This window comes from Artemia franciscana, chromosome 2 (genome assembly GCF_032884065.1).
Source record: "Artemia franciscana chromosome 2, ASM3288406v1, whole genome shotgun sequence".
Taxonomy (NCBI): Eukaryota; Metazoa; Arthropoda; class Branchiopoda; order Anostraca; family Artemiidae; genus Artemia; species Artemia franciscana.
In genome coordinates this window covers 64455840-64480985 of record NC_088864.1, presented here as the reverse complement: position 1 = coordinate 64480985, position 25146 = coordinate 64455840, and the positions used below count along the sequence as shown (strand labels likewise).

At 35.0% G+C, this 25146-nt stretch overlaps 1 protein-coding gene and 1 long non-coding RNA gene across 5 annotated transcripts in view; one reads left to right on the top strand and one right to left on the bottom strand.

Annotated features, from left to right (window-relative positions):
* Nucleotides 1-2978, top strand: part of LOC136043947 (uncharacterized) — a 101862-nt gene extending 98884 nt beyond the window's left edge. Inside the window, exon 3 of the long non-coding RNA XR_010621757.1 lies at nucleotides 2842-2978. This is a non-coding gene — a long non-coding RNA (uncharacterized LOC136043947). The remainder of the gene's footprint in view (nucleotides 1-2841) is intronic.
* The window catches only part of LOC136043945 (tryptophan 5-hydroxylase 1-like), a 142320-nt gene that overhangs the window by 64610 nt on the left and 52564 nt on the right, over nucleotides 1-25146 (bottom strand). For 2 of the 4 annotated variants that reach the window (XM_065729018.1, XM_065729017.1), the window contains exons 3-5: nucleotides 15939-16052; nucleotides 10288-10507; nucleotides 1838-1935 (exon numbers count right to left, since the gene is read on the bottom strand). In XM_065729018.1, coding sequence (XP_065585090.1) covers nucleotides 1838-1935; nucleotides 10288-10507; nucleotides 15939-16052 — 432 coding nt within the window. The remainder of the gene's footprint in view (nucleotides 1-1837; nucleotides 1936-10287; nucleotides 10508-15938; nucleotides 16053-25146) is intronic. The other 2 variants (XM_065729020.1, XM_065729019.1) reach the window with 1 other exon arrangement.

Sequence of the window (25146 nt, the reverse complement as noted above, 5' to 3'; positions counted from 1 at the left end):
GAGGTTCACATTTGCAAAAAGTTGCATTTTCAAGGTCGAATTAATTAATGAATACACATTTCATAAATCAATTGCAGTAATTATTTGCTATGTTGGGAATTAAAGCAAATTTCTCAAATGATGAGCTGTTAAAAAAAAAATGTTTATCGCTTCTTTAGCAAAATGTAATTGGTTTTATTCCTGAATTTTTCTTATGGTGGTCTAATTTATTTTATCGATTTACTATGCATATTTTTTTTCACTTTAACTTTTATGCTTTTTTATATTCATTTATAACTAATACATTTATTAGAGGTAAATTTAACTTATTATCTCAATTGCTATATCAAATAACTTATCTAATTATTAAATTGAAAAGACTAAATATATTTAATAATATGTTTGATTCAAAACATATTATAGGTTAAAATTTTTTAAACAAATAAAATTATAAGACCATTTTTTTTTAACGTATTAACTCCTGGATATCATTAATAATCAAAAACCGTCTCACACCTTACTTTTTCTAAATTAATTTTGGTGTGTAGCCTTTTTTAGTACCGAGGAACAGCTTTCCCAAAACGTGCTTCAAAGCTGAATTTGTTATTTTCTAGAAATGATCTGAAGTAGAGAGTGAGTTAGATAATTTTATACGAAAAATTAAAAGGTCTCCTTAGAAACAAAAAGGAAAAGGTGGATACTTCTCGACCAAGACCAAGGAAACCAAACCTAAAAAATGAACTGTGTCAATGGAGAAAATATAATTCAATAATGATAAATAAATATAACTTTTGGGATGTATCCTCTGCTCTAGAAAAAGCAAGTAAAATCAATTTGAGTGATGGTCTTTCGGTACCAGAAATACCTACTTTAATATGCCAGTTTTACCTCCCATTGAGACTATCTGTCTGAGGTTTACTCCAATTGGCCATGGCTTTCAAGTTTTTCATCAATCCCACCAAGTTGATTTTAACTTTTTATTTTTTACTTATGGATCTTATCGTAATCATACTATTCTTAGTAAATTTGGTGCTATGGATATTACAATGTCATTCGAAAACGTATATATTGTTTTAGCTGATAATGTTGTTTTTTTCTCTGGGTTGTTTCCACCCACTAATCCGATTGTTTTGCTGTTAATGGTAGTGTATTATATTCTTGTATATTGAAGTTTCTTATTTGTTGCTACTTTTCCTAGCACTCCGCTTGTGTTTTGTTGTTTTGTAGCGGATTAAAAATAAATTCGTATTATCAAGTAAAGAATGACACGCTTTAGAAATAGTTGAATAACTTAATTTTTCAAAAACAGAAGAAAATATGTTTCTGAGTCGCAATAGAATGAATCCACAGAAATAAACTTAACAAGCTGCCCTACCAATGAACGGTTTTGGGACAACATTAATGCAACATGAAATTCCTTTATAAGGATCTAGATCTTCAGCTACGCTAAGATCTCCTACAGATCTCCAGAGATCCTGCACTACACTAATTAAATGAGAAAGTTATCTAGGAAGATTTAGGTCTCCTACTGTACTAAGATCTCCTACATATCTTCAGATGTTCTACAGTATATTCTTTTAACGTGAAAGTCCTCTTGAAAGATTTAGATCTCCAGCTATACTATGACCTCCTACAGATCTCCAGATACCCTACGCAACAACATGACAGTCCTCTAGGAAGATATATATCTCCAGCTTTCAATCCCAAACTTATAATTGAGGTTTTTTAGAGGTTGTCTGGTATTATGATTTAATCTGAAAAGAAAGATCATCAATTCTTACTCAAAAAAGGAAAGATATCAAAAAAAGAAAGATAGGAAGATTTTGATTCAATCAAAAGGAAAGATATCAATTCTTACTGGATGATCAGCATCAAGTTCTGATCCGTACATCAATACACGTTGGGCTTTATCCAAGTCTGATATCTTACGAGGAAACCACGGGATATCTCCATAATCTGAAATATAATTTATTTTTTTATTCTAATGAAAATCAGAAAGCTATATGTCAGTGTCGTCATTAGTCGTCATTAGTGTCAGTGTCGTCATAGTTTCACCACGACTAAAAGTGTAAAAAAAAAGGGTTACATTTGAAAAAAAAACTCGAAACAAAAAATGAAAAAGTCTCGGCTGAGACAATGCATTGCATTGCATTTTCATTGGCTGTTTACATCCACTTTTTCTTGTTTTCGAGTTTTTTCTTATCTTGTCAATCTTAGCCAATGTGGTCTCAAAAATTATGTATAATAAAATAGGTGTCACAAGGGAGGTCGTTCTCACCAATTGGAGTCCAAATTTTTCCTTAATCCTTTTTTGCCCAAGGTGCAAATTTAAAATTTTTATTCATTTCCAAAGAAAATACAAAAATCCCTTTTATTCTCGTCTCGTTCGCAAAATTCGTTTTATTTCCAAATGAAATCGGTCTCAGGATGAATTCTCTAAAGGTGGTTTTAGATTGCCTCAATCTGTATTTGACTCTGCATATACTCACTGTATATGAAACAGTAAGCACACAGGAGTGGTTGAATCCAAGTTCTTAGGGCAACAGTAAATGCCAGTTAATAAATAAGTGAGGTTTTAGGGTTAATTGAGGTTAAGACTCAAGACATGAAGTAAATAAGTGATTGAAGACTCAAGACATTTAGGAATTGAAGACTCAAGACTTGAAGTCTCAGAGATTTAAAATTACATTTGTTTGCATTCCTTGAGAAAGAATATGAATAGCTTGAAATAAATTTGGAAACCATTTTAAACTAATATTATCAGTAGTACTAATATTAATTATTATTCAATATCAATCAAATTATTATTAATTAATACTAATGACTTAATCTTATTAATAAGTATTTAGAATTTTCTTTCAGGTAGAGGAGTGGTTAAAATCTCTGTTTTAATTGGACCAAAGCCAAATATTTGGAATTTTTAAGCTTTGATGTGGAGTACATGAATCGTATGTTTTTAAAGCAGAGTAGCTATGTTTAAAATTAAAAGTATGTATATTTATAAAGTTGTATGTTTTTAAAGCAAAGATAAGTATCTCCAGATAGGGCAAATGGTGTTAAATATATTTAAAATAAATACAAATTAACAGCCATTATCAATGATCATTATCAATAACTAGTATCATAATTATTGTTTTTTTTTTTTTAAGATATCGCCCAAAATTGGTCTTTTCAGCCATTCAGGACGAAGCGAAAACCTGTTTATCCGGTGGGAGAAAAATGACGATCAGAAAAATTGAAAAGAAAAATTTTTCACCGAGATTACGAAACAAAAGCATTTTCAAAATATACAAGGGGAATGAAAAATTAGGGCGTTTTTTAAATGTCACCCTGCCCTTCTAACTTACAAGTATTATTCCCTCAGTATTTGTAAATAGAGCCCTATCCTTGCTTTTGAATGGAACCCCGTTTTTGAACGGAGCCCTGTCCCGTCACTCTAAGACAGCCAACAGGTTCAAGTTACGATATTGGGAATATTTTCTAAGAAATGTAGGTGTTTGTCACGTCATAGGGATATTTTCTAAGAGACGCAGGTCTTAATTACGTAATAGGAGGATGTTACGTAATAAAATTTGATGTTTTACGTAACAGGGTTTGTTAGAGTCCTCTAGTCAAGCGGGGAAATTTTATTAAGGCATTTTCTATTCTTCAAGTTGTTTTTTCAAGATATTTTAAGTCACTTCAAGATATTTTTTAAGAAATATTCTCTTCAGGAACTAACATATGATATAATATAAACAAAATAAATATAACCATGAATTAAAGAAAATTAAATATATTTTTGAAATAAAGAAATTTTTTCATTAAGTTTAAACGGGCAATTCTAGTGTAAGCAAGTATTTTTGCAGAAAATTCCCGAAAATGACATGTTTGCGGTATTGCCTGCTATTACTAAGTATCTTTTGAATTAGAGGCACTTCATATTTTTTTTTGTGCATGAACTTCGATCCTGGAGGAATTCATTTATTTCAACCCTCGTACACAAACATTACAATTTGCAATTCCTTTTACCGAACGGTAAATTTTATCCAAGGGTAGTGATCAACTTTTGTGAGGAACAATGTCATCTTACCTTTCAAGCTTCTTACTTTTTTACCTTATATTCACTTATCACCTAATGCTGTTTTCACTCTTGAAGAAATTACAAATTTTTTTAAAACGCTTTCTAGAGAATTAATAATTCTAGCAAATATGTGCCTTGATGAAGAGGCTCACCAGCTTTAATTTTTATAAATTTCAACATCATCATGTGCCATGAAGAACGACAATGAACTCGTTTCATTTTGTATTTCAATTTTAATTTCATGTGTTTTAGTTAAACATGTTTTATTTTTTTATTTTATAAATTTAGTTTATAATCTTATACCATGAAGATTGACGATTAACTCTTTTCATTTTTCACTTTAATTTTAGATTTAAATTTTGTTTTGTATTTTTGATTTTAACTATATATTTTATATATTAATTATATAGTCTCTCAAGTTGATTATGCATTTAAGTTACCATTGTTTCCTCCAGAGCAAAATAAACACAAATTTTCTAAAAGAAACGTTAACTTTGTTCAAAGTACCAAGGGCATTAAAATAAAAACATTTTTCCCCCTGGAACCATTTCAGGTCTATTAATATACCTGAAAGCCAGAATTTTCTGAGATATTGATTTTTTTTTGTCGCAAAATTAAGAAGTTTTTAGGTCATTGCATCGTTTTTGTCAGCGCTGTCACAATGAGTCGTAAAAACAGACAAGGGAGGATTAGACAAGCTAATCACTCCCACGACCAACTACACCCTACAAGAAAAGCTTCTTGAGCTGGATAGTTTTTACACCTTTTTATATATCTATATATATAAAAATAAGTTGTCTGTCTGTGTGTCTGTCTGTCAGGTGACGTCATGTTTCTGTGTCGACTGACGTCATGAAGTTAGTTGTCGTCATTTTTGCTATGACGGTGACGTCATTAAAGATATTTAATCATGAAGTTAGTTGTCGTCATTTTTGCTATGACGGTGACGTCATTAAAGATATTTAAGACATATATGTTCACGTAGAAATCTATTAATGTTTAAGTTTAAAATGACTGATGAACTTACAATGGCAAAAGCCGATGAAGATGCTCAAAGAGTCTATGCCAAAAAACTTGCTGCTGATAGAGAAAGTCAGAAAAGAAAGCGTGCCGAGGAATCAAAAGAACAGCAAGGAAACAGGCTTGAGGCTGATAGAGAAAGAAAGAACAGAAAGCGTGCCGAGGAATCAAAAGAACAGCAAGGAAACAGGCTTGAGGCTGATAGAGAAAGAAAGAACAGAAAGCGTGCCGAGGAACTACCAGAGCAACGCGAAAGCAGACTTGCTGCTAAAAGAGAAAGTGAAAAAAGAAGGCGTGCCGAGGAATCACAAGAACAGCAAGAAATCAGGCTTGCTGCTGATAGAGAAAGTAAGAAAAGAAAGCTTGCCGAGGAATCACAAGAACAGCAAGAAATCAGGCTTGCTGCTGATAGAGAAAGTAAGAAAAGAAAGCGTGCCGAGGAATCAGAGCAACCTGAAAGTTATCGCCTGGCATTCAGGTACAGCCCAGTCGATGATTATAGCTTGAGTAGATGTGTTCAAATCGGGACAATGTCTAAAATTTGTCCCTATTGCAAGGCCTTGAAATTCAATGGTGAAACAATGGGAATGTGTTGCGCCTCAGGAAAAGTTAAACTTCCTCTATTGGCTGCACCACCAGAGCCATTGAAGACTTTCCTTACTGGAACTACGTCAGAATCTAAGCGTTTTTTGTCAAAAATCAGAAAATACAACTCATGTTTCCAAATGACGTCGTTTGGAGCCCAAATCGAAAATCCTGATCAATTTATGTCTACTTTCAAAGTAAAAGGGCAAATTTATGATAGAGCAGGGTCCCTTCTACCATTCTCAGGCGAGAATCATAAATTTTTACAATTGTACTTCATCAGTGATAGAAATTCTGAATTGAATGCACGTTACGAAATTTCTCCCAACGTTGAAAGGACAATCGTTTCCCAATTGCAACATCTTTTCCACGAAAATAATAATTTAGTGCGTCTGTTCAAAACAGCCATCGATTTGATGCCTACTGATACGCATAAAATTGTTATTTCCGCTGACAAAACGCCTCCTGGCCAACATGTGCGTAGATACAATGCTCCAACTATCGGCGAAGTGGCAATCGTTATGGTCGGTGATCAGTTTTTACCTCGAGATATTATTCTTCATAAGCGAAACGCTCAGTTGTTAAGAATTGCTGAAACTCATCGATGCTACGATGCCCTACAATATCCTATCATTTTTTGGGATGGCGCCGACGGCTATCACTTTAATATTAAATTGATGAATCCAGCCACTAACAAAGAAATGAATAAGAAATGCAGCGCAATGCATTATTATTCCTATAGACTAATGATTCGGCAGGATGAAGAAAATTATATTTTAAAATGCCGTGAATTGTTTCACCAATTTGTCGTTGATATGTATGCTAAAATTGAATCAGAACGTTTGCTATATATCCGCCTGAATCAGACCAAGCTCCGCTCTGAACAATACATTCATTTGCGAGATGCAGTTATAAATGACGGTAATACCACAAACGTTGGAAGATTAACAATTTTACCTTCGTCATATGCTGGCAGTCCCCGTCATATGCATGAATATGCTCAAGATGCTATTGCGTATGTTCGTCTCTATGGTCGTCCAGATTTATTTATTACATTTACATGTAATCAATCTTGGGACGAGATACTGCAGCTTTTACTTCAAGGACAATCGGCGGTTCATAGGCATGACATTACGGCCCGTGTCTTCCGGCAAAAGTTGAAATCACTGATAAACTACATAGTAAAACTTGAAGTGTTTGGGTCAGTGCGATGCTGGATGTACTCAGTGGAATGGCAAAAACGAGGTTTGCCACACGTACATATACTAATCTGGCTACATAAAAAAATTACTTCGAACGAAATTGATGATGTGATTTCCGCTGTAATACCTGATAAAAATGTCGATAAGGGGTTACATGATATTATTGTAAATAATATGATACATGGACCTTGCGGTGCACTGAACGAAAATTCACCATGCATGGCCAAAGGAAGGTGCACAAAGCAATATCCTCGACTTTTAGTATCAAACACAATTACTGGCAATGATGGTTACCCACAATATAGAAGAAGATCTACTGAAGATGGCGGTAAAACAGCAATAATAAAGAAGCGTAACGGTACCACCATCGAAGTAGATAACCAGTGGGTTGTTCCATATTCCCCATTATTATCAAAAACATTTAATGCACACATAAACGTTGAATACTGTAACTCCGTAAAGGCAATCAAATACATATGTAAATACGTCAACAAAGGCAGTGACATGGCAGTTTGTGGCTTGCAGCCCGAAATCAAAGATTTCGCTTAAATTGTACAATATCAGGCTGGAAGATACATAAGCAGCAATGAAGCTGTTTGGCGAATTCTTTCATTTCCGATACATGAACGTAGTCCAGCTGTTGTTCACTTAGCGGTACATTTACAGAATGGTCAACGTGTTTATTTCACGGAAACCAACGTGCAACAAAGAGCCCTGAATCCACCGGATACAACATTAACAGCTTTTTTTTCGCTTTGCAAAAATGATTCTTTTGCAAAAAAACTGCTGTATACTGAAGTGCCTTCGTATTACACGTGGAATACTAAAAATAAAGTATTTGAACGTCAAAAACAGGGTAAGTCAGTCGACGGCCAACCTACCATCTTCAAAGATACCACGATAGGAAGACTCTACACCGTTCACCCCAATCAACATGAATGCTTCTTTCTACGCCTGCTTTTGGTGAATGTACCCGGTCCGACATCCTTTGAGTATTTGAGAACTGTAAACGGTACTATACATGACACTTACCGTAGTGCATGCCAAGCTCTGAATTTATTGCAGAATGACCAACACTGGGATAACTGCATCAATGACGCGTGCGAAACGTCAACCCCAAGTCAAATTCGTGCATTGTTTGGCATCATTTTAACAACTTGCTCTCCATCAGCTCCTACAGAGTTATGGGAAAAATATAAGTCAAAAATGTCCGAAGATATACTCCATGGAAAACAGTTAGAGACGTCAGATATGATTTTTGATTTTACATCAGAAATTTATAACTACACTTTAGTTATTATAGAAGATTTGTGCCTACGTATGGCAAACAAACCTCTTCAGGATTTGGGAATGCCTTCACCTAACCGTATCGCTGCTGTTTCGACATGTGTAGAATTGGATCGTGAACAAAGTTTCAGTACGAGTGATCTATTGTCGTAAGTACAAAATAACATTTCCAAGTTAACGTCGGAACAAAAAGACATTAATGATACGATAATGCATTGTGTCGATAACAACGTTGGAGAAATTTTCTTTTTGGATGCGCCAGGAGGTACTGGTAAAACGTTTGTGATAAAACTGATTCTGGCATCAATTCGATCAAAAAATGATATAGCGTTGGCAATTGCGTCGTCCGGAATAGCCGCAACATTGCTGCCTGGTGGAAGAACTGCTCATTCCGCTTTGAAATTGCCTCTGAATTTGCATTCTACAGAAACTCCCACGTGCAATATTTCCAAATCATCTGGGATGGGTAAAGTATTGCAGCAATGCAAACTTATTATTTGGGATGAGTGCACAATGGCACACAAAAAATCGCTCGAGGCTCTGGATCAATGCTTGAAAGATTTGAGAGGGAAGTCGAAACCCTTTGGCAGCACACTAATATTGCTTGCGGGAGATTTCAGGCAAACATTACCTATAATACCTAGATCAACTCCTGCAGACGAAATGAATGCTTGCCTGAAAAATTCTAATTTATGGGCACACGTAAAAATATTAAAATTAACTACAAATCTGCGTGCCCGATTGCAAAACGATGACTGGTCAAACATTTTCAGATCAATTGCTGGCAATTGGAAATGGAAAGCTCCCAGTAGACTCAATTTCAGGACGTATACAACTACCTGCTGATTTCTGTAATTTAGTGACGTCCAAAAATGAATTGATTGAAAAAGTATTTCCGAATATTCTAAAAAATTATAAAAATAATAAATGGCTAAGTGAAAGTGCGATTCTCGCACCCAAAAATATAGACGTCCACGAAATCAAAAATATTGTTTTGACCAAGATTCGAGACCAGGCAGTCCTTTACAAGTCAGTCGACACAGTTTTGGAACCAAATGAAGCGGTTAATTATCCATCTGAATTTTTAAATTCCATAGATCTTTCAGGGTTTCCACCACACGTGCTACAACTAAAAATAGGCGTACCAATAATACTTTTAAGAAATATCAACCCACCAAAGCTTTGCAATGGCACGCGACTTGCCGTAAAAAAAACAATGGAAAACCTAATAGAGGCCACAATCTTGACAGGGCCTTTTGAGGGCGAGGCTGTTCTTATTCCTCGCATTCCCATGATTCTAACGGATCTGCCTTTTCAATTTAAAAGATTGCAATTCCCAATTCGATTAGCATTTGCAATCACCATTAACAAAGCTCAAGGTCAATCATTAGAAAAATGTGGTATAGATCTTAATACTGATTGTATTTCCCATGGACAATTGTACGTTGCATTTTCGAGGGTCGGTAAACTTGACAATCTATTTATATGCAGCGACAATTGGACAGCGAAGAATGTTGTATATTCGCAAGTTTTACGCAGTTAATTTGTATTGTATCTATCTATCTATCTATCTATATAAAAACGAGTTGTGTGTATGCATGTTTGTTTGTTTGTAAAAAGAGCGTTTGCATATGACGTCATTATTAGTACATACGGCTTTGTATATGCACAGACAATGGGAAAGCCAAGAATGTTGTATATTCGCAATTTTTACGTAGTTTGAAACACATATATAAATCTATCTATATTCATAGGTGGGACACAGGGACACAACTACAATGGCGCGTAACTAATATGGCGAGTAACGACTTACGCGCGCGGGGGGGCTTGGGGGGGGGGCGAAGCGCCCCACCAACTAGGTGTTGGGGTGGCACGAAGCGCCACCCCAACAGCTAGTTGTATATATATTTCAGTTTTTTTTCAGTTTTTTAGCTTATTTTTGCAGCTATTCAATCCCGCTTCTTTTTTCATGTGTGGCATCCACTACGACGGAAACCTATATATCTATATATTAAGTTGTTTCACTATTAGAAATTCAGCACTTGATTTTTTTTCCTTCTTTAAAGTATATGTAAGATTAAACTTGGCTAGTTCAAACAAACAGATTCCATTGTTCCTGGCCTTGCTATTTAAGAATTACGATGTACTCACCAAAGCTTTCTACAGATGAACTGCTATGAATTGGAGGTGGTCGAAATGGCTTTCCATTTTCAAAATCTGCAAGTCGCATGGCAGAGAGCTCTGTTTCCAGTGCTGATGTTATTTCTTCCATTCTCTCATTTTCGCAATCAACTTGAATCAAAATTTCGTATTCTGAATGTTGACGCTTCGATTCCCGCGATTCGATGTGGAGTATGTTGACTCCTTTGTCCTTAAAGCGAAATTAGAAAGCTAAGTATTTGTTTTTCAAGTTTCTCCAAGACTTAACATTGCTTTTATTTGTATTCTCTGTGAAAGAATACTAATGGTTTTTAAAACTGTTGTAAATTAATTATTATCAGTAGTAGTAACATTAGTTGTTTTTAAATTGTTATTAAGTTCTTAATAATTATTGCTATTGACTTCTTTTTATCAATAAGCTATTAGATTTTCTTTCAGCTAGGGGGAAGATTTAGTTAAAAGTCCTCCAATTTTGTCATCAATCCTATCCTTTTTACAGCTAACTTAAATAAAAGCCTAACATTTTTTTTTCTTAGCTTCGAGTCGCCACACTCGATGGGGAGTATGTCAAATCCATTGTTTTTAAAGGAAAACTAAAGAGGTAAATGCTTGCAAAAAGAAGAAAGGATCTGAACTGCTTTTGAAATAGTTTCAAATTGATAACTGTAACTAATTATCATTTTTGTTTTCTGTATCAATTTTAACTATTATTATGTTGACTATTATTAACTGTAACTATTAACTATTAATGCTTGTCTTTATATGATTCTTGCCAACTATTAAGGTTAATGATTAAAATTAGTTGTATTTTGTTAATGGATCTGTTGAAACCATTCAAGGTGGAGGGGAAGCCTTAAAAAAATTTGCAAGTATATCTACCATCCTACCATAAGGCTTATATATTCTGAATTTTGATGCAACGGTTCTTGAGACTCACGGCGGAGTATTTACAAAAGTTTACAAAAAAACTTTTTAAAAGTAACTTTTGTAAAGTTTGTACTTAAAGTAAAGTTAAAGAGCCAAGTATTCATATGCTAAATTTCTTCACCTCATTTCTTTCAAATTTTCTCACCACATTACTTTTGTCCGGATGTTGTTGTTTTTTACCTGTATTTGAAAACAATTAGGACCTACTGTTTCTGATTCTATTTTTGTTTGTTTTAATAGAATACCCAAGGATACTCAAAAGGCAAGAAGGACAACCATCCCTTTAAACCCTGCTTTTTATCTCAAAATTCAACCTTTGTACAACAATACTTTGAGAAAAAATGTGTCCAATGCGTTATGTCACCCGTTATTTGTCTTTGTGGCTATGAAACCGGTTTTAATTAAATTAAGCTAACTATACTGTATTGTTATGTTAGTTGTTTATGAGCAAATAATATCTATTTCATTTATTTGTGAACTGATACAAATTTGTCAAGACTGGAGGGGGAGTCTTTAAAAATACTTCAGGAATCCCTACCATCCTATTATTTCCGTAATCAATCGGAAAAGAAACCATGAATGAAAGACTGTCTAGGCATACAGAGGAATTGGTAACAGGAAAAGATGGGACTATGGCCATAATTTTGGTTTTGCTCCAGTTTATCTATGTTTACAGCCTGTTTACTCTAGATCCGGAGTATTTCCAATAATTACTCCATGAAGCAGGACAGAATGGCTAAATCAGAAGCAAAATAAGTGTCTGAGATGTCTTAATTTTCAAGCTTCAACTCAAAGCTGAGATGTGAAGTTATTTTTGTCAAACTTTAAAAATTACGTTCTTCATGAGTTCTGAGAACATTCCACGTTCTTGACGCGCTCCTCTCGTGATTCGAAAGAACAGATTGCATCAGGCATTTACATTAGCATATCTCTCCATTCCGTTACTAGCGCACTCCGTTACCGTACACCGTTACTAGCACATCACTCTGTTCCGTTACTAGCACACTCCGTTACCGTACTCCATTACTAGCACATCTCTCCGTTCCGTCACTAGCATACTCCGTTACCGTACTCCGTTACTAGCACATCTCTCCGTTCCGTTACTAGCACACTCCGTTACCGTACTCCGTTACTAGAACATCTCTCCGTTCCGTTACTAGCACACTCCGTTACCGTACTCCGTTACTAGCACATCTCTCCGTTCCGTTACTAGCACACTCCGTTACCATACTCCGTTACTAGCACATCTCTCCGTTCCGTTGCGAAAATCCTTGAAAAGACTGCAGTATTTCTCTGGTAGGCTGGTCGACTTTAGAATCTAGTCTGTTGATTGTTTGTCGATAGTTTGTCGATCAACCGACTCGAACGCAACATTGAAGTCCACGAAGGTGACAAATTCTCTCTGTTGAAGCTTCGTTGTCTTCCCTACTATTTGTCGAATTGTTAAAACGGGCTCAGTATCTGAACAGTCTGACATAAAACCAGCTTGCTTCAGTCACTGCATTTGGCGAATGATATTCGATATTGATCCCGCAGGACCAACGAGAAGAGTTTTCAGGGGACTGACAATGCTGTTATTTTGTGGTAGTTGATGCAGTTGCTTTTAGAGCCCTTCTTCTTTCACAAGAGGATGACTACACCTAAGTTAAGTCTTTGGGAATTGCCTCAATTTGCCAGATTAAAGAGAACAGATAAAGAAAAATTTGCTTGACCTGATTAATTTGCCTTATTGTGCGTCTCCTAAATCACCATTTTCCAAATATACGAGAAAGACACTCGGTAAGACAGATTACTGGTATTTGTATTTTGTTTACAAATTAAAAAAAAACGTTCTATTTATCTCTAGTTCTTTTAAACTAAGTAATTGGAATGCCTGTCAGACCATTAATTATCTACCGTTCCTAAAGCATTAACAACTGCTAAAAAAGCAGCGAAACAGAAATCTAATTTTAAAAATACAGAAGAGATGTAATCGAAGAAAATGTATGAAATCTTTTCCTTTTCTTTTCAGCATTGATTCTTAGATTATCACTCACTCTTTTTTGTCAATTTAAAAAGAAAATGAGTAGATATAGGAATAAAGGAAAAATTACCTAATGTTTCCTTCTCTCTGGAAAAATTCATAATAATTTTGCCACCCACATTGATGGTATATTATTAATATAAAAGATAGCAACATGCCAAAGGGGAGTCCCTTTGAAACAGTTGTGTAACAAACCTTTTCTTACAGAAAGAGTTTCGCGAGGAATGTACTATATCAATGGCAGCCTCCAAGTGAAGGCGTCATTGGCTTTAAATCGGGCAAGTCTGCAAGATTTGTTTTGCATATGGAGCAGTGATCAGTGAGATAAAATTCTAGATTCAGTAAGAGAGAAAATCAGGAATTAAATGAAAAATTTGAGAAACAATAAGAAAGTCGCAAGAGCCTGAAATTGGGGGAAGCCCTTCTTACTTTTTCGCCTAATCTGAAAATATGTCAAAATTCAGAAAATTTTTATTTTTACATTTGATATTCTTTTTGGTTTACGAACTAATCAAATTTATCAATTTCTTACACCCCTCCAAATTTTTTTTTCTAAAATTGGTTCAAAAAGGTATTTTTGGAAATGTAAGGCATTTTTGATTGAAGGTAAGGGCTTCTGCAAATTTTTTTCTGATTCGCATCCTCCTTCTCATTTTTTTTTCTATCCATTCGTAATATAATATACCAATATGTATTTCCGTTATTGTAAATTGATTATTAATAGTTAGAGATTATTGCAAAATTAGAGTTCAAATAAAAGCTAAAAAGTAAAATGCTTCTTCTTCCTCTTCCTTTTGTCTGATAATTTTGGCAATGTGATGCATAATTTCCTTTCAATCCCAGGCACTATGGCAGCTTGTGTCAAATCTCGAGTTCAGTATTGGGAAACAGAGATTATACACCTAAGCTACCACAGGGCTGTTAAAATGATGACTATGATTATAAAAAAAAATTAAGTTAGTTTCGCCTGAGCTTCAGCTTTAAGTTGATCACATGACAATTTTTTTATATTTTGAATTAAAGATTAACCTATTATTATTTCAATTTACTTTTGATATTGATAAAACCTATTTGTTAAGACTAGATTTTTTTTTTTTTTTTTTTACTGAACTCGTGACTTCGATATTTGACTTAGGGATCTTAGCATCGCGGCTAAATTAATTCAAATTTATATTAAATTTCCAGTACAGACATTGTCAAAGTCGGAATAGAAACAATATGATATTTTATTAATAAATACCATTAGATAATAGATTATCAAAAAATTAATAATAGTTTCTCTCTATTTAAAAACCAATAAAATGCCGCATCTGCTACATAAAAAAAACTGTTTAAGTGGTCTTTTCATGGTCATAAATGATGGAATTTTCATCAAAAAATGAATTCTCAATGAATTAGTCAGATTTCATTTTCATTGATTTCATTTCACTGTTCTTGGTATTTAACAGTGAATGGGTTACGCCCATCCCTCAATCATATTCATGAAACAAATCTATTTAGCACAGATGTCATTAAAGAATTTCTAGACAAAAGGAGGCGTCAGAACTAAAATACTTTTGATAGATTCACGCAAATATGCCCCATCCCCAGTTTAAAATGTAGAACTTACTACTACTAACAACTCACCGCAGAATCAGGCCGCTAGTGGCAAATACAGCTAGACAGGCTTCTCTTCCAGCCCAATCTATTCAAATCTCTTTACACCCTCCCAGGAAGTTCCCATTTCCTTTAGATCTTTCTTTATTACATCCAACCACGGACCATCTGTTTTCCGTCTAGCCCTAGACGGCTAGCCGGAAAGGACAATCTTTGGGAATCTGTTATCCTTTATCCACGGAGCATACCCTAGCCATCTCAACCTTTCTCTCATTATAGACCTAGAGAGCAAGATTGAACTACACTTTCCGTAGAGCCTACTATTTGAAATACGGTCAGTCAGCCGGGTACCCAGAACAATTGGTAGGTAATTTCTCTCGAAAATATCTAGCAAATCTTCATCCACTTTTCGGAGCGCCCAAGCTTCAGAACCATATTTAACGACTGTCATCACTATAGCTTCTAGTATTCTAATCTTGGTTTGCAGACTTCTCTTCTTATTCTTCCAAACTTTTTTTTAAACTGTGAAAAAACACCTTGAGCCTTGGCTATTCTACTTCTAACACCTTCACTGCTCCCACTGTTAATAATGCTACCAAGATAAGTAAAGTTGTCCACCAGATCAATCTTTTGGCTACCCAACGTGACCTTTTCATCTTCACTTATTCCTAGCCTTAGTGACTCAGTCTTCTAAGATTTATTTTCAAAACCTATCCTAGCACCTTGCACTTGCAAAATCTCTAAAAGTTCCATCATTTAGCTCACTCTTTCATCTAGGGTGCTTAAATCATCAGCATAATCTAAGTCGAGGAACATACTAAATTGATTAAAATTCCGAATATTTGCGTAAAAAAATTGTTTTACTATTAAGGCCTCATCTTTCAAAAGTTTGCAATAATCTTTTCAATATTTTTTTTTTTTTTTAAGAAGGCTACATATGAACAGGGGGTCTTTTTGACCCCAGCTTCTCAAATTTCGAGATTTAAAATTTTGTTCCAATTATTTTCCTTTTTACGTAGTTCGTCTATTTTCTCCACATTCAAATCCCCTCCCCCTCCAATGAAATTTACTCACTTTTATGTGTATACAATTTTACCTGGAATATTTTCAAAACATTAGCAAGTCCTCCAATTTCGTTTCGAAGTCGAAAAATCATGGCATTTGTTTTTCTTGATTCTTCATTCTGCAAGGGGCCAATATCAACTGGACCCTAAAACAGAAAAGACACTCAACTTAAATTAAAATCCAATATTTTAAACATTTTTACGTGTTCACTAAAAGGTTTGAAATTACAGGCATATAATTTTGTAGAAACTAGGTTAATTTCTTCCTAAGACATCATCATAGTCTATGTTCCGAGATCATTCCTACGGTGAAAAAAATCGAAAGCCATTCAGACTGTGGCTTTTCTTGATATTGGACCAATCATATGATCCACAAATCATTCAGGATTTTTTTTTTTTTTTTTTTTTTTGCTTAAAGATTGAGCCATAGTACCTCAAATGACGGTTTGTGGTATTTTTATGACTAATTCAGATCACGTTTTGTCCCGTTTTTGATGATCTGTAATACTTTCTGTGAGAAACCCAAATGGCATTTGTGGTATTTTAACGAAGCTCTCAAAATATTTGAGTCGATTGAGTATCTCAGAAGTATTACTCTCTGTTATACTTTTACTCAAACCTACACGAAATCAGTTCTCCTCGGAATAGTCAAAGATCCAGAAAATATGGCTCCGGGGATGACATTCCGTACACGGACCAGGGGTAAGACCCGAAGTTATGCAATTCTTCCCAGTTTCTTGTGGATTTTAGTAGAAAATGTGGGTGTGTTGCACCGTGTCTAAGACAAAATCCTGCAAGGCTTTTCAATCTCGGAGTGTGGTCCATGGACTTCTTAACCAAGGTGGGGACACAAAGGAGTTATGTATGCACAATATTATATTTCTCGTCCGCGCTTGGCTTGACTATGGAACTTGTTTTCAGTAATTGATTTAGCCAAAGTGGGTAAAAGTATAAATAATCTGTTGCCGTCTGACCGGCTTGAAACCTACAAGATATGACAGTGAAATTCCAACCCCAAAAGGAATTGCCAGATTGTCAGCATTCTCAATCATATTAGGCCAAAATGGCTTAAGAGACTAGAAACATTTCCAATATGCCTAAACTAAAAGGAACATAAAAGATGGGAGTATTTTCATTTGACCAAGACTAAAAGGAGCCACTGGATTTGGGGCATTCTTGATCAGATATTTGCAGGATACTTACAGCTTTAACACCCAATGGACTGATTCGATCAGCCTAGACCAAAAGAAATTATCGACACAAGAATATTTTGTAGGAGAAAAACAAAAAAAAATCTGTAATCGAAGGATTTGTTTCCGCTAGATAATTTGATCTTAGGAAATATTTTGGCCAAAATATTGTAAATCAAAAACTGTTATCAAATTTGCTAGACACTTTGAAGGCAGTAGCTTAGCAGCCGAGACCAAAGGGTCTTAATTGGTTCAGATTTTTTTATTAACCCTGAACAAAAAGTTAGCAAATATGAAACTTTTGTGGTCAGCCCTGAAAAAAGCTGTTACCTGACTTTGAAACCATTTAATCTACCCGGATCAATAGATCTGGGCAGATTAAATTTACGCAGTAGCATAAACCTCGTGTGATGATAAGACTGAATATTTTCAATCAGTGCAGACCACAAGATGATAAAATAGAGTCTGCTAAGCAAAATAAATTTACCACAAGCTCTAGGTTCAATTCATATTTTTAAGTTTCAAAGTTAACTGAAAGAAAAATAAAAATAATTGTGGCAGTGTCAAGTAATACAAAACAATATGCAATGAATAGCAATATAAACACTGACCACAATACTTTAAGATGATTTTTCAAGTATTAAATAAAAAAAAACTAGTTTTTTAAACTGAAAGTAAGGAGCGATATTAAAACTTAAAACGGACAGAAATTACTCCGTATATGAAATGGGTTGTCCCCTCCGCAATCCCTCGCTCTTTACGCTAAAGTTTTTAATTGTTTTAAAAAGTAGAATTGTGACAAAGAATCAAACTTTAGCGTAAAGAGCAAGGGATTGCGGAGGGGACAACCCATTTCATATACGGAGTAATTTCTGTCCGTTTTAAGTTTTAATATCGCTCCTTACTTTCAGTTTAAAAAACTAGTTTTTTTTATTTAATTTCTGAACGTTTTTGAATTAATGCATTTTTGATTTTGGCTCTCCGCACATTAATTAGTAAAATGAAATTTGCATATTAATATTTTTTTGGCTAGACGGCTTTCTCTTAGTTTTGATCAGACGATTTTGATAAATAAGGGGTGGGGAAGGAGGCCTAGTTGCCCTCCAATTTTTCGGTTACTTAAAAAGGCAACTAGAACTTTTAATTTTTAACGAAAGTTTTTATTAGTAAAAATATACGTAACTTAAGAATTAACTTACGTAACAAACTTTTATGCTCTTATATTTTTTATTATGTATATGAGGGGGTTTGTCCCGTCGTTAATACCTCGCCTTTTACACTAAATCTTAAGCTTTGTCCCAATTCTTTAAGAATGACCCCTGAATCAGAAAGGCCGTGGAATAAGTAGTTGAAATTACTAAAAACACTTAGCATAAAGAGCAAGGTATTTATCTCTTCCTAAATATCTCGCTCTTTATGCTAAAGTATTTTTAGAATCCCTCATATGCGTAATAATCTCTGTTAGTTTTAAGTTTTAATGCTACTGTTTACTTTCAGTTAAAAAACTTTTTCGTGTTTATATTTTCATTGTTTTTTTTATAGTAATGCTAGAAAATCCCGCGCCCTTTTCATTGAATTTCTCTCCCCCCATGACATGTTCCTCCAAGAGAAGATCCTCCCACATAGCCTCCTCCCCTCAACCTCACCCCAAACCAAAAAAAATCCCCCTGGAAACGTCTGTACACTTCCCAATAACCATTACTGTATGTAAACACTGGACAAAGTTTGTAACTTGCAGCCCCTCCCCCACGGACTGTGGGGGAGTGAGTCATTCCAAAGACATAGTTAATATGGTTTTCGACTATGCGGAACAAAATGGCTATCTCAAAATTTGGATCCGTTGACTTTGGAAAAAAATTAGTGTGGGAGGGGGCCTAGGTGCCCTCCAATTTTTTTGGTCACTTAAAAAGGGCACTAGAACTTTTCATTTCCGTTAGAATGAGCCCTCTTGCGAGATTCTAGGACCACTTGGTCGATACGATGACCCCTGGGGAAAAAAAACAACAAAAAAACAAATAAACACGCACCCGTGATCTGTCTTCTGGCAAAAAATACGAAATTCCATATTCTTGTAGATAGGAGCTTGCAATTTTTGATATGGGGTTCTCTTATACGCTGAACACGATGGTGTGATTTTCGTTAAGATTCTATGACTTTTAGGGGGTGTTTCCCCCTATTTTCCAAAATAAGGCAAATTTTCTCAGGCTCGTAACTTTTGATGACAAAGATTAAATTTGATGAAACTTATATATCTAGAATCAGCATAAAAATTTGATTCTTTTGATGTATCTTTTAGCATCAAAATTCCGTTTTTTAGAGTTTCGTTTACTATTGAGCCGGATCGCTCCTTACTACAGTTCGTTACCACGAACTGTTTGATTAAATAAAAAAAAAGTTTTTTTAACTGAAGGTAAGGAGCGACATTAAAACTTAAAACGAACAGAAATTACTCCGTATATGAAAAGGGCTTTTACTCCTCTACGCCCCACCCTTTACGCTAAAGTTTGACTCTTTCTCATAACTCTACTTTTTAAAACAGTAAAAAACTTTAGCGTAAAGAGTGGAGTGTTGAGGAGGAAAAGCTCCTTTCATATACGGAATAATTTCAGTTCGTTTTAAGTTTTAATGTCGCACCTTACTTTCAGTTTAAAAAAATGTTTTTTTTTTTATTTAATTTCTGAACGCTTTTGAATTAATGCATGATTTGATTTTGGCTCTCCGCCCATAAATAATTAAAACGAAATTTGCATATTAATGTTTTTGGCTAAATGGCTTTCCCATAGTTTTAATTCGAAAACTTTGAGAAGAAAAAGGTCGGGGGAGGAGGCCTGGCTGCCCTCCCAATTTTTTGATTACTTAAAAACGCAACTAGAAATTTTAATTTTTTACGAACGTTTTCATTAGTAAAAAATATACGTATCTTAAGAATCAACTTACGTAATGAACTTCTATATTCGTATGTTTTTATTACGTATACGAGGAGGTTCACCCCCTCGTCAATACCTCGCTCTTTACACTAAAGCTTAAATTTTCTCCCAATTCCTTAAGAATGACCCCTGAATCACAAAGGCCGGAGAATAAATAGTTGAAATTAGTAAAATTACTTTAGCGTAAAGAGCGAGGTATTACAAGGAGATAAACCCCTCATATGCGTAATAATTTCTGTTCGTTTTAAATTTAAATGCTGCTCCTTACTTTCATTTGAAAACACTTTTCATATTCATTTTTTCTTTTCTTTTTTTTAATAATGCTAGAAAATCCTGCGCCCCCTTCAATGAAATTCTCTTCCTCCATGACAAATTTCTTCATGGAAAGATACTCCCACGTAACCCCCCTTCTCAACTTCTCCCACCCCATCAAACCAAAAATATGCCCCTGAAAACGTCTGTACACTTCTCAATAACCATTACTATATGTAACACTGGTCAAAGTCTGAAGCTTGCAGCCCCTCCCACGGGGACTCTGGGGGAGTAAGTGGTCCCCAAAGACATAGTTATTAGGTATTTCGACTATGGTGAATAAAATGGCTATCTCAGAATTTGATCCGGTGACTTGGGGAAAAATAAGCGTGGGAGGGGGCCTAGGTGCCCTCCAATTTTTCGGTCACTTAAAAAGGGCACTAGAACTTTTAATTTCAGTTAGAATGAGCCCTCTTGCAACATTATAGGACCACTGAGTCAATACGATCACCCCTGGGAAAAACAACAACAAAAAACAAACAAAAAAACAAATAAAAACGCATCCGTGATCTGTCTTCTGGCAGAAAATGTGAAATTCCACATTTTTCTAGATAGGAGCCTGAAACTTCTAAATTTGGGTTCTTTGATACTCTTGGCCTGATGGTGTGATTTCCGCTAAGATTGTATGACTTTTACAGGGTGTTTCCCCCTATTTTCTGAAATCAGGCAAATTTTCTCAGGCTCGTAACTTTTGAATTCTAAGATTAAACTTGATAAAACTTATATATTTAAAATCAGCATTAAAATGCAATTCTTTTGGTTTAACTATTGGTACCAAATTCCATTTTTTAGTGTTTCGGTTTCAATTGAGCCGGGTCGCTCCTTACTACAGTTCGTTACCATGAACTGTTTGATGTCTGGTCGAGCGATTGAAATCAGTTCGGTCCACTTCAATTGCTTAACTTAAACATCAAATTTACGCAGTAGCATAAATCTCGTGTCATTCTTCAGTTTTAAGGTATGGGGATACAAATCAGTAATTTCAATTGAATCAAGAAATTCTGGCTTGAATTCACTTTTTCCTTCCAGTTCATCCTTCATAGAATTATAGATTTTATAAAATTTTGTTTTTCTAGGTGTCGATCGAAAATCTCAGCATTAATTGTAATTACCTTTCCTTGAGCTGTGCTAAAGTGACGCGTTCCTTCAGTCCATTCTAATATCGATCACTTTGTAAATACTTCCTGTTCAACTGATGATACTCGTTGTCGAATGTCTTCTAGCTGCGGACATGGCTGCCAAATTGACACATTTTGTGTCAAAATGACACAATTTGATGTTGCGTGACACAATGACACATTCAGACGAAATGATGACACAATCGACGAAAATGACACATTTTTCAATAAAAAATGACACAATCGACGAAAATGACACATTTTCCCAAAATAATGACACATTTTTCAAAAAAAATGACCTATTTTTGTCATCCTAGTCTGGATTTTTAAGTGGTAATAAAAGAAAAGTAAAATTTCAATTTTTTACCTCCAGAAAAGCTACAAATTAATGGAAGGGAATAGCGCTGCCTAACGGTGGCAGTAGGACACAAACAGTGCAGAATACAGGACAGATGCCATCACCGTATTTAAAATTTAAACCACGCGAAAAAAAACAGCCATAGGCGGAAATTTCAAATCAAAATGCACGCTGAATACTTCTTGATTGAGTATTTGATATAGCCAACTGGTACGTACTTAATAGTAAAAAATAAACAGCATGCAGTTTACCAAAGCTGTGCGCACAAGCAGCAACTCCCATTTTTAGGAGTACAGGAGGGGTATCCAACCTCGGACAAGATTACAAATTTCCAGAGATGTCTTTCCTTCAGAATAATCCATCTGGCATAAAAAGGCACCAAAAATATGACAAAAATACTAGATTGAAGCTTGTTGAATGGCTTACATATTGAGTTAATAAAACGCTTAGCCAATAAAACCGATTATGTATAGAGCCGATTGCGATTACGACGTGATACGAAAAGTCTATTTTCAATTTGCTGTCGGAATTGATTGTCCCTAAAACTTTTATAAATGTAAACTTTCCTCGTTGGCCGCCCAGACACACATTCACAGTGTGTAACATTAATTTAATCCAATATTCATATTACTTTCATGACGTCATAAAAACGGCTCAATCCCAAGATAATAGTTTAAGGTTAAGCTTACTCCTTTATGAACTGATTTGGAAAGAATATATATTCAAAAATCTAAATAAAGATTTTAAAATTAAATTTGATACCACATGTAGCAAAAAAAAATGACACATTTTGTGGCACATTATGGAGTCTGAGATGACACAAAAAGCACATTTTCGGAAAAAATATAACACACTCCTTAAAAAAAAATTGGCAGCCCTGGCTGCGGATGTTATTTCGCATCGTTTTGTTTGCAAATTATTCTGATTCTCGCTGTCACTTGTCTTCTAACTGTATATTTCGTTGTGTATCATTTTCATTTGTGCTTTGCTTGTTGTTACATTTATTCTAACCGCCAATTATGTTGAACAAGCCAGTATAAAAATATATATGAGGGACCGAAATTTCTCCCAATCCCTTATGTTGATGTAATATGAAATCCTTAGTTTCTTTTTTAAGCTATTTCCTCTTAAATTCTCCCGTAGGGTTTTAGTTTTGTTTTTCAAACACTAATAATAGCTCATCCTGTCTTCCTTTGATTGTATGGATTGGTTCAAACCCCTATACCGTTCGAAAAACACAAAAAGAACCCCAGAAAAGCCTAGTCGAAATTGAAAGACAGTAAAGAAAGTCGACAGAAGAGAAAGGAAGTCGATTGGGCTAAAGGAACTTTGAAAAGGCTAACATTATGAAAACGGTAAAAGAAGGTAAGAGATCAAAAGAATCAAACACATTTAGACTGGTTGAAAAGTACTCAATCCAATAAGGGTTTTAGACTTCTGGGACATCTTAGACATCTGGGGGGCAGGGTCCCTTAATAGGAGTCTAAAAATATAAAATACAATGAATTCAATTTCAGATGTCAGAAAACTGGGGGAGGGTGCAGTGGCCTAATGTTCCAGGCCCGGAACTGTCACTGACTAAATTAAGATCAAGCTAATTCATGGAAACAAGGAAAATCGGAAAGGGTTAAAATAAGTCTGAAGAAACTGGAACAAGTCGGTGAAACGTATTGAAGTCAAAAAGACCAAAAGGAATTCCAGAAGAGCTAGAGGATCCTTGGAAGGACCAACAAAGTAGGAAAGGACTGACAGAAGCTGGATGAAACTAAAGGACATCGGTAAAAACCTTGTAAGTAAGTAGCCAGAAAAAAAGTAAAAGGAATAAAATGAATTTGGAAAGGACAAAAAAGTTGAAATGGACGATGGGAATCTTAGAGGCACTAAAAAAAGCAGGGAGGATCAAAAAGGAATACAAGAAGTCGAAAGAATTTGGAAATTAAGGAGTTTAGAATTTGGAAAGGACTACAATGTCAGAAGGGTGAAAGAAAGATCAAAAGAATGAAAAGTTAGAAAAAATTAAACAAATTCTAGATGGAATAAACAAAGTTAGAAGAGACGAAGCAAATTTTGAAGGATGAATTTTAAAGGGACAAAAAAAAGCTGGGAGGGTCAGATAAAACAAAAGAAAGTTGAAAGAATTATAGGAAAATAGACGGGAAGCCAGAAGAGACTAAATCAACTTTGTAAAAATCATGAATATCGAAAGGGTGAAACAAAAGTCAACGGAAGAAACAAAATTTGGAAGACAGTCACCCTTTCCTCCGTCTTTTTACACCTGGGTTTGAACCCTAGTTCCCATAAAAGAAAGCTGAAATCCAATCCACAGCCCCACAAAACGACCCAGTAGTACATTTTTCACTTTTGATTATCATTGGCAAAAATCTCTAATTTTCAAATTTTTGCAACAATAATGCTTAACAATTGTTACCTTTAAGTCTTGTGGGACACATTTTGTTACTCGCTTCTATATTCCTGGTTAACTTACATTTACCGCACAAATCATTCAAAAACTCACGGAAGGACTAGTCTGCGACTCACCGTGATTTTGTAAATTCTACTCGTTATTTTAATCCCTTCAGATTGGCGTACTCCACCATATAAAACGAAACAGCATAAGCCAACATGGTAAAGCATAACTTTAAAACATGGCCCCTAGAAAATAGTCAAGGGATTGCTAAAATGACTCATTTCTACACTACGAGCTATTTTGTTTTTACTTTTCGAGTTTGATTTCAAATATTAATAGTGATTCATCCTAGCAAGAACGGTGATAAACTAACTTTAACACGCCATATATGCTATATATCTAGAATTTTTCAATTCTGAATGTGAAGCTTGTACCCGATGATATAAACTGCTTGACTATTACGTACTCTAACATTTATTCTTATGACCATTACGGGGTAAAAAAAAAACTCAGAAAATGATTTTCTAAATATCCGATTTAAATAACCAAAACCTTTTAGTTTTCATTTTGTAACTAGCATTTCTAGAATATCCTAAGAATAGAGTATATTTTTACTACTACCAACAACAGCTCACCACAGCACCAATCTGCCTGAGGCCAACGCAGCTAAGTACACTCCCCTCCATCCCAATCTATTCAAAGCCTCCTTCTTTACACCTTCCCAGGAAGTTCCCATTTCGTTTCAATATTTCTTTATGGCACCCACCTACCCCAACCACGGACGACCTTTTTTCCATTTAGCCTTAGACGGTTGACCAAAAAGGACAATCTTTGACGATCTTTCATCCTTCGTCCGCAAAATGTGTCCTAACCATCTTAAACTTCCCCTCATTATAGCCTTAGAAAGTGGGATTGAACCACACTTTTC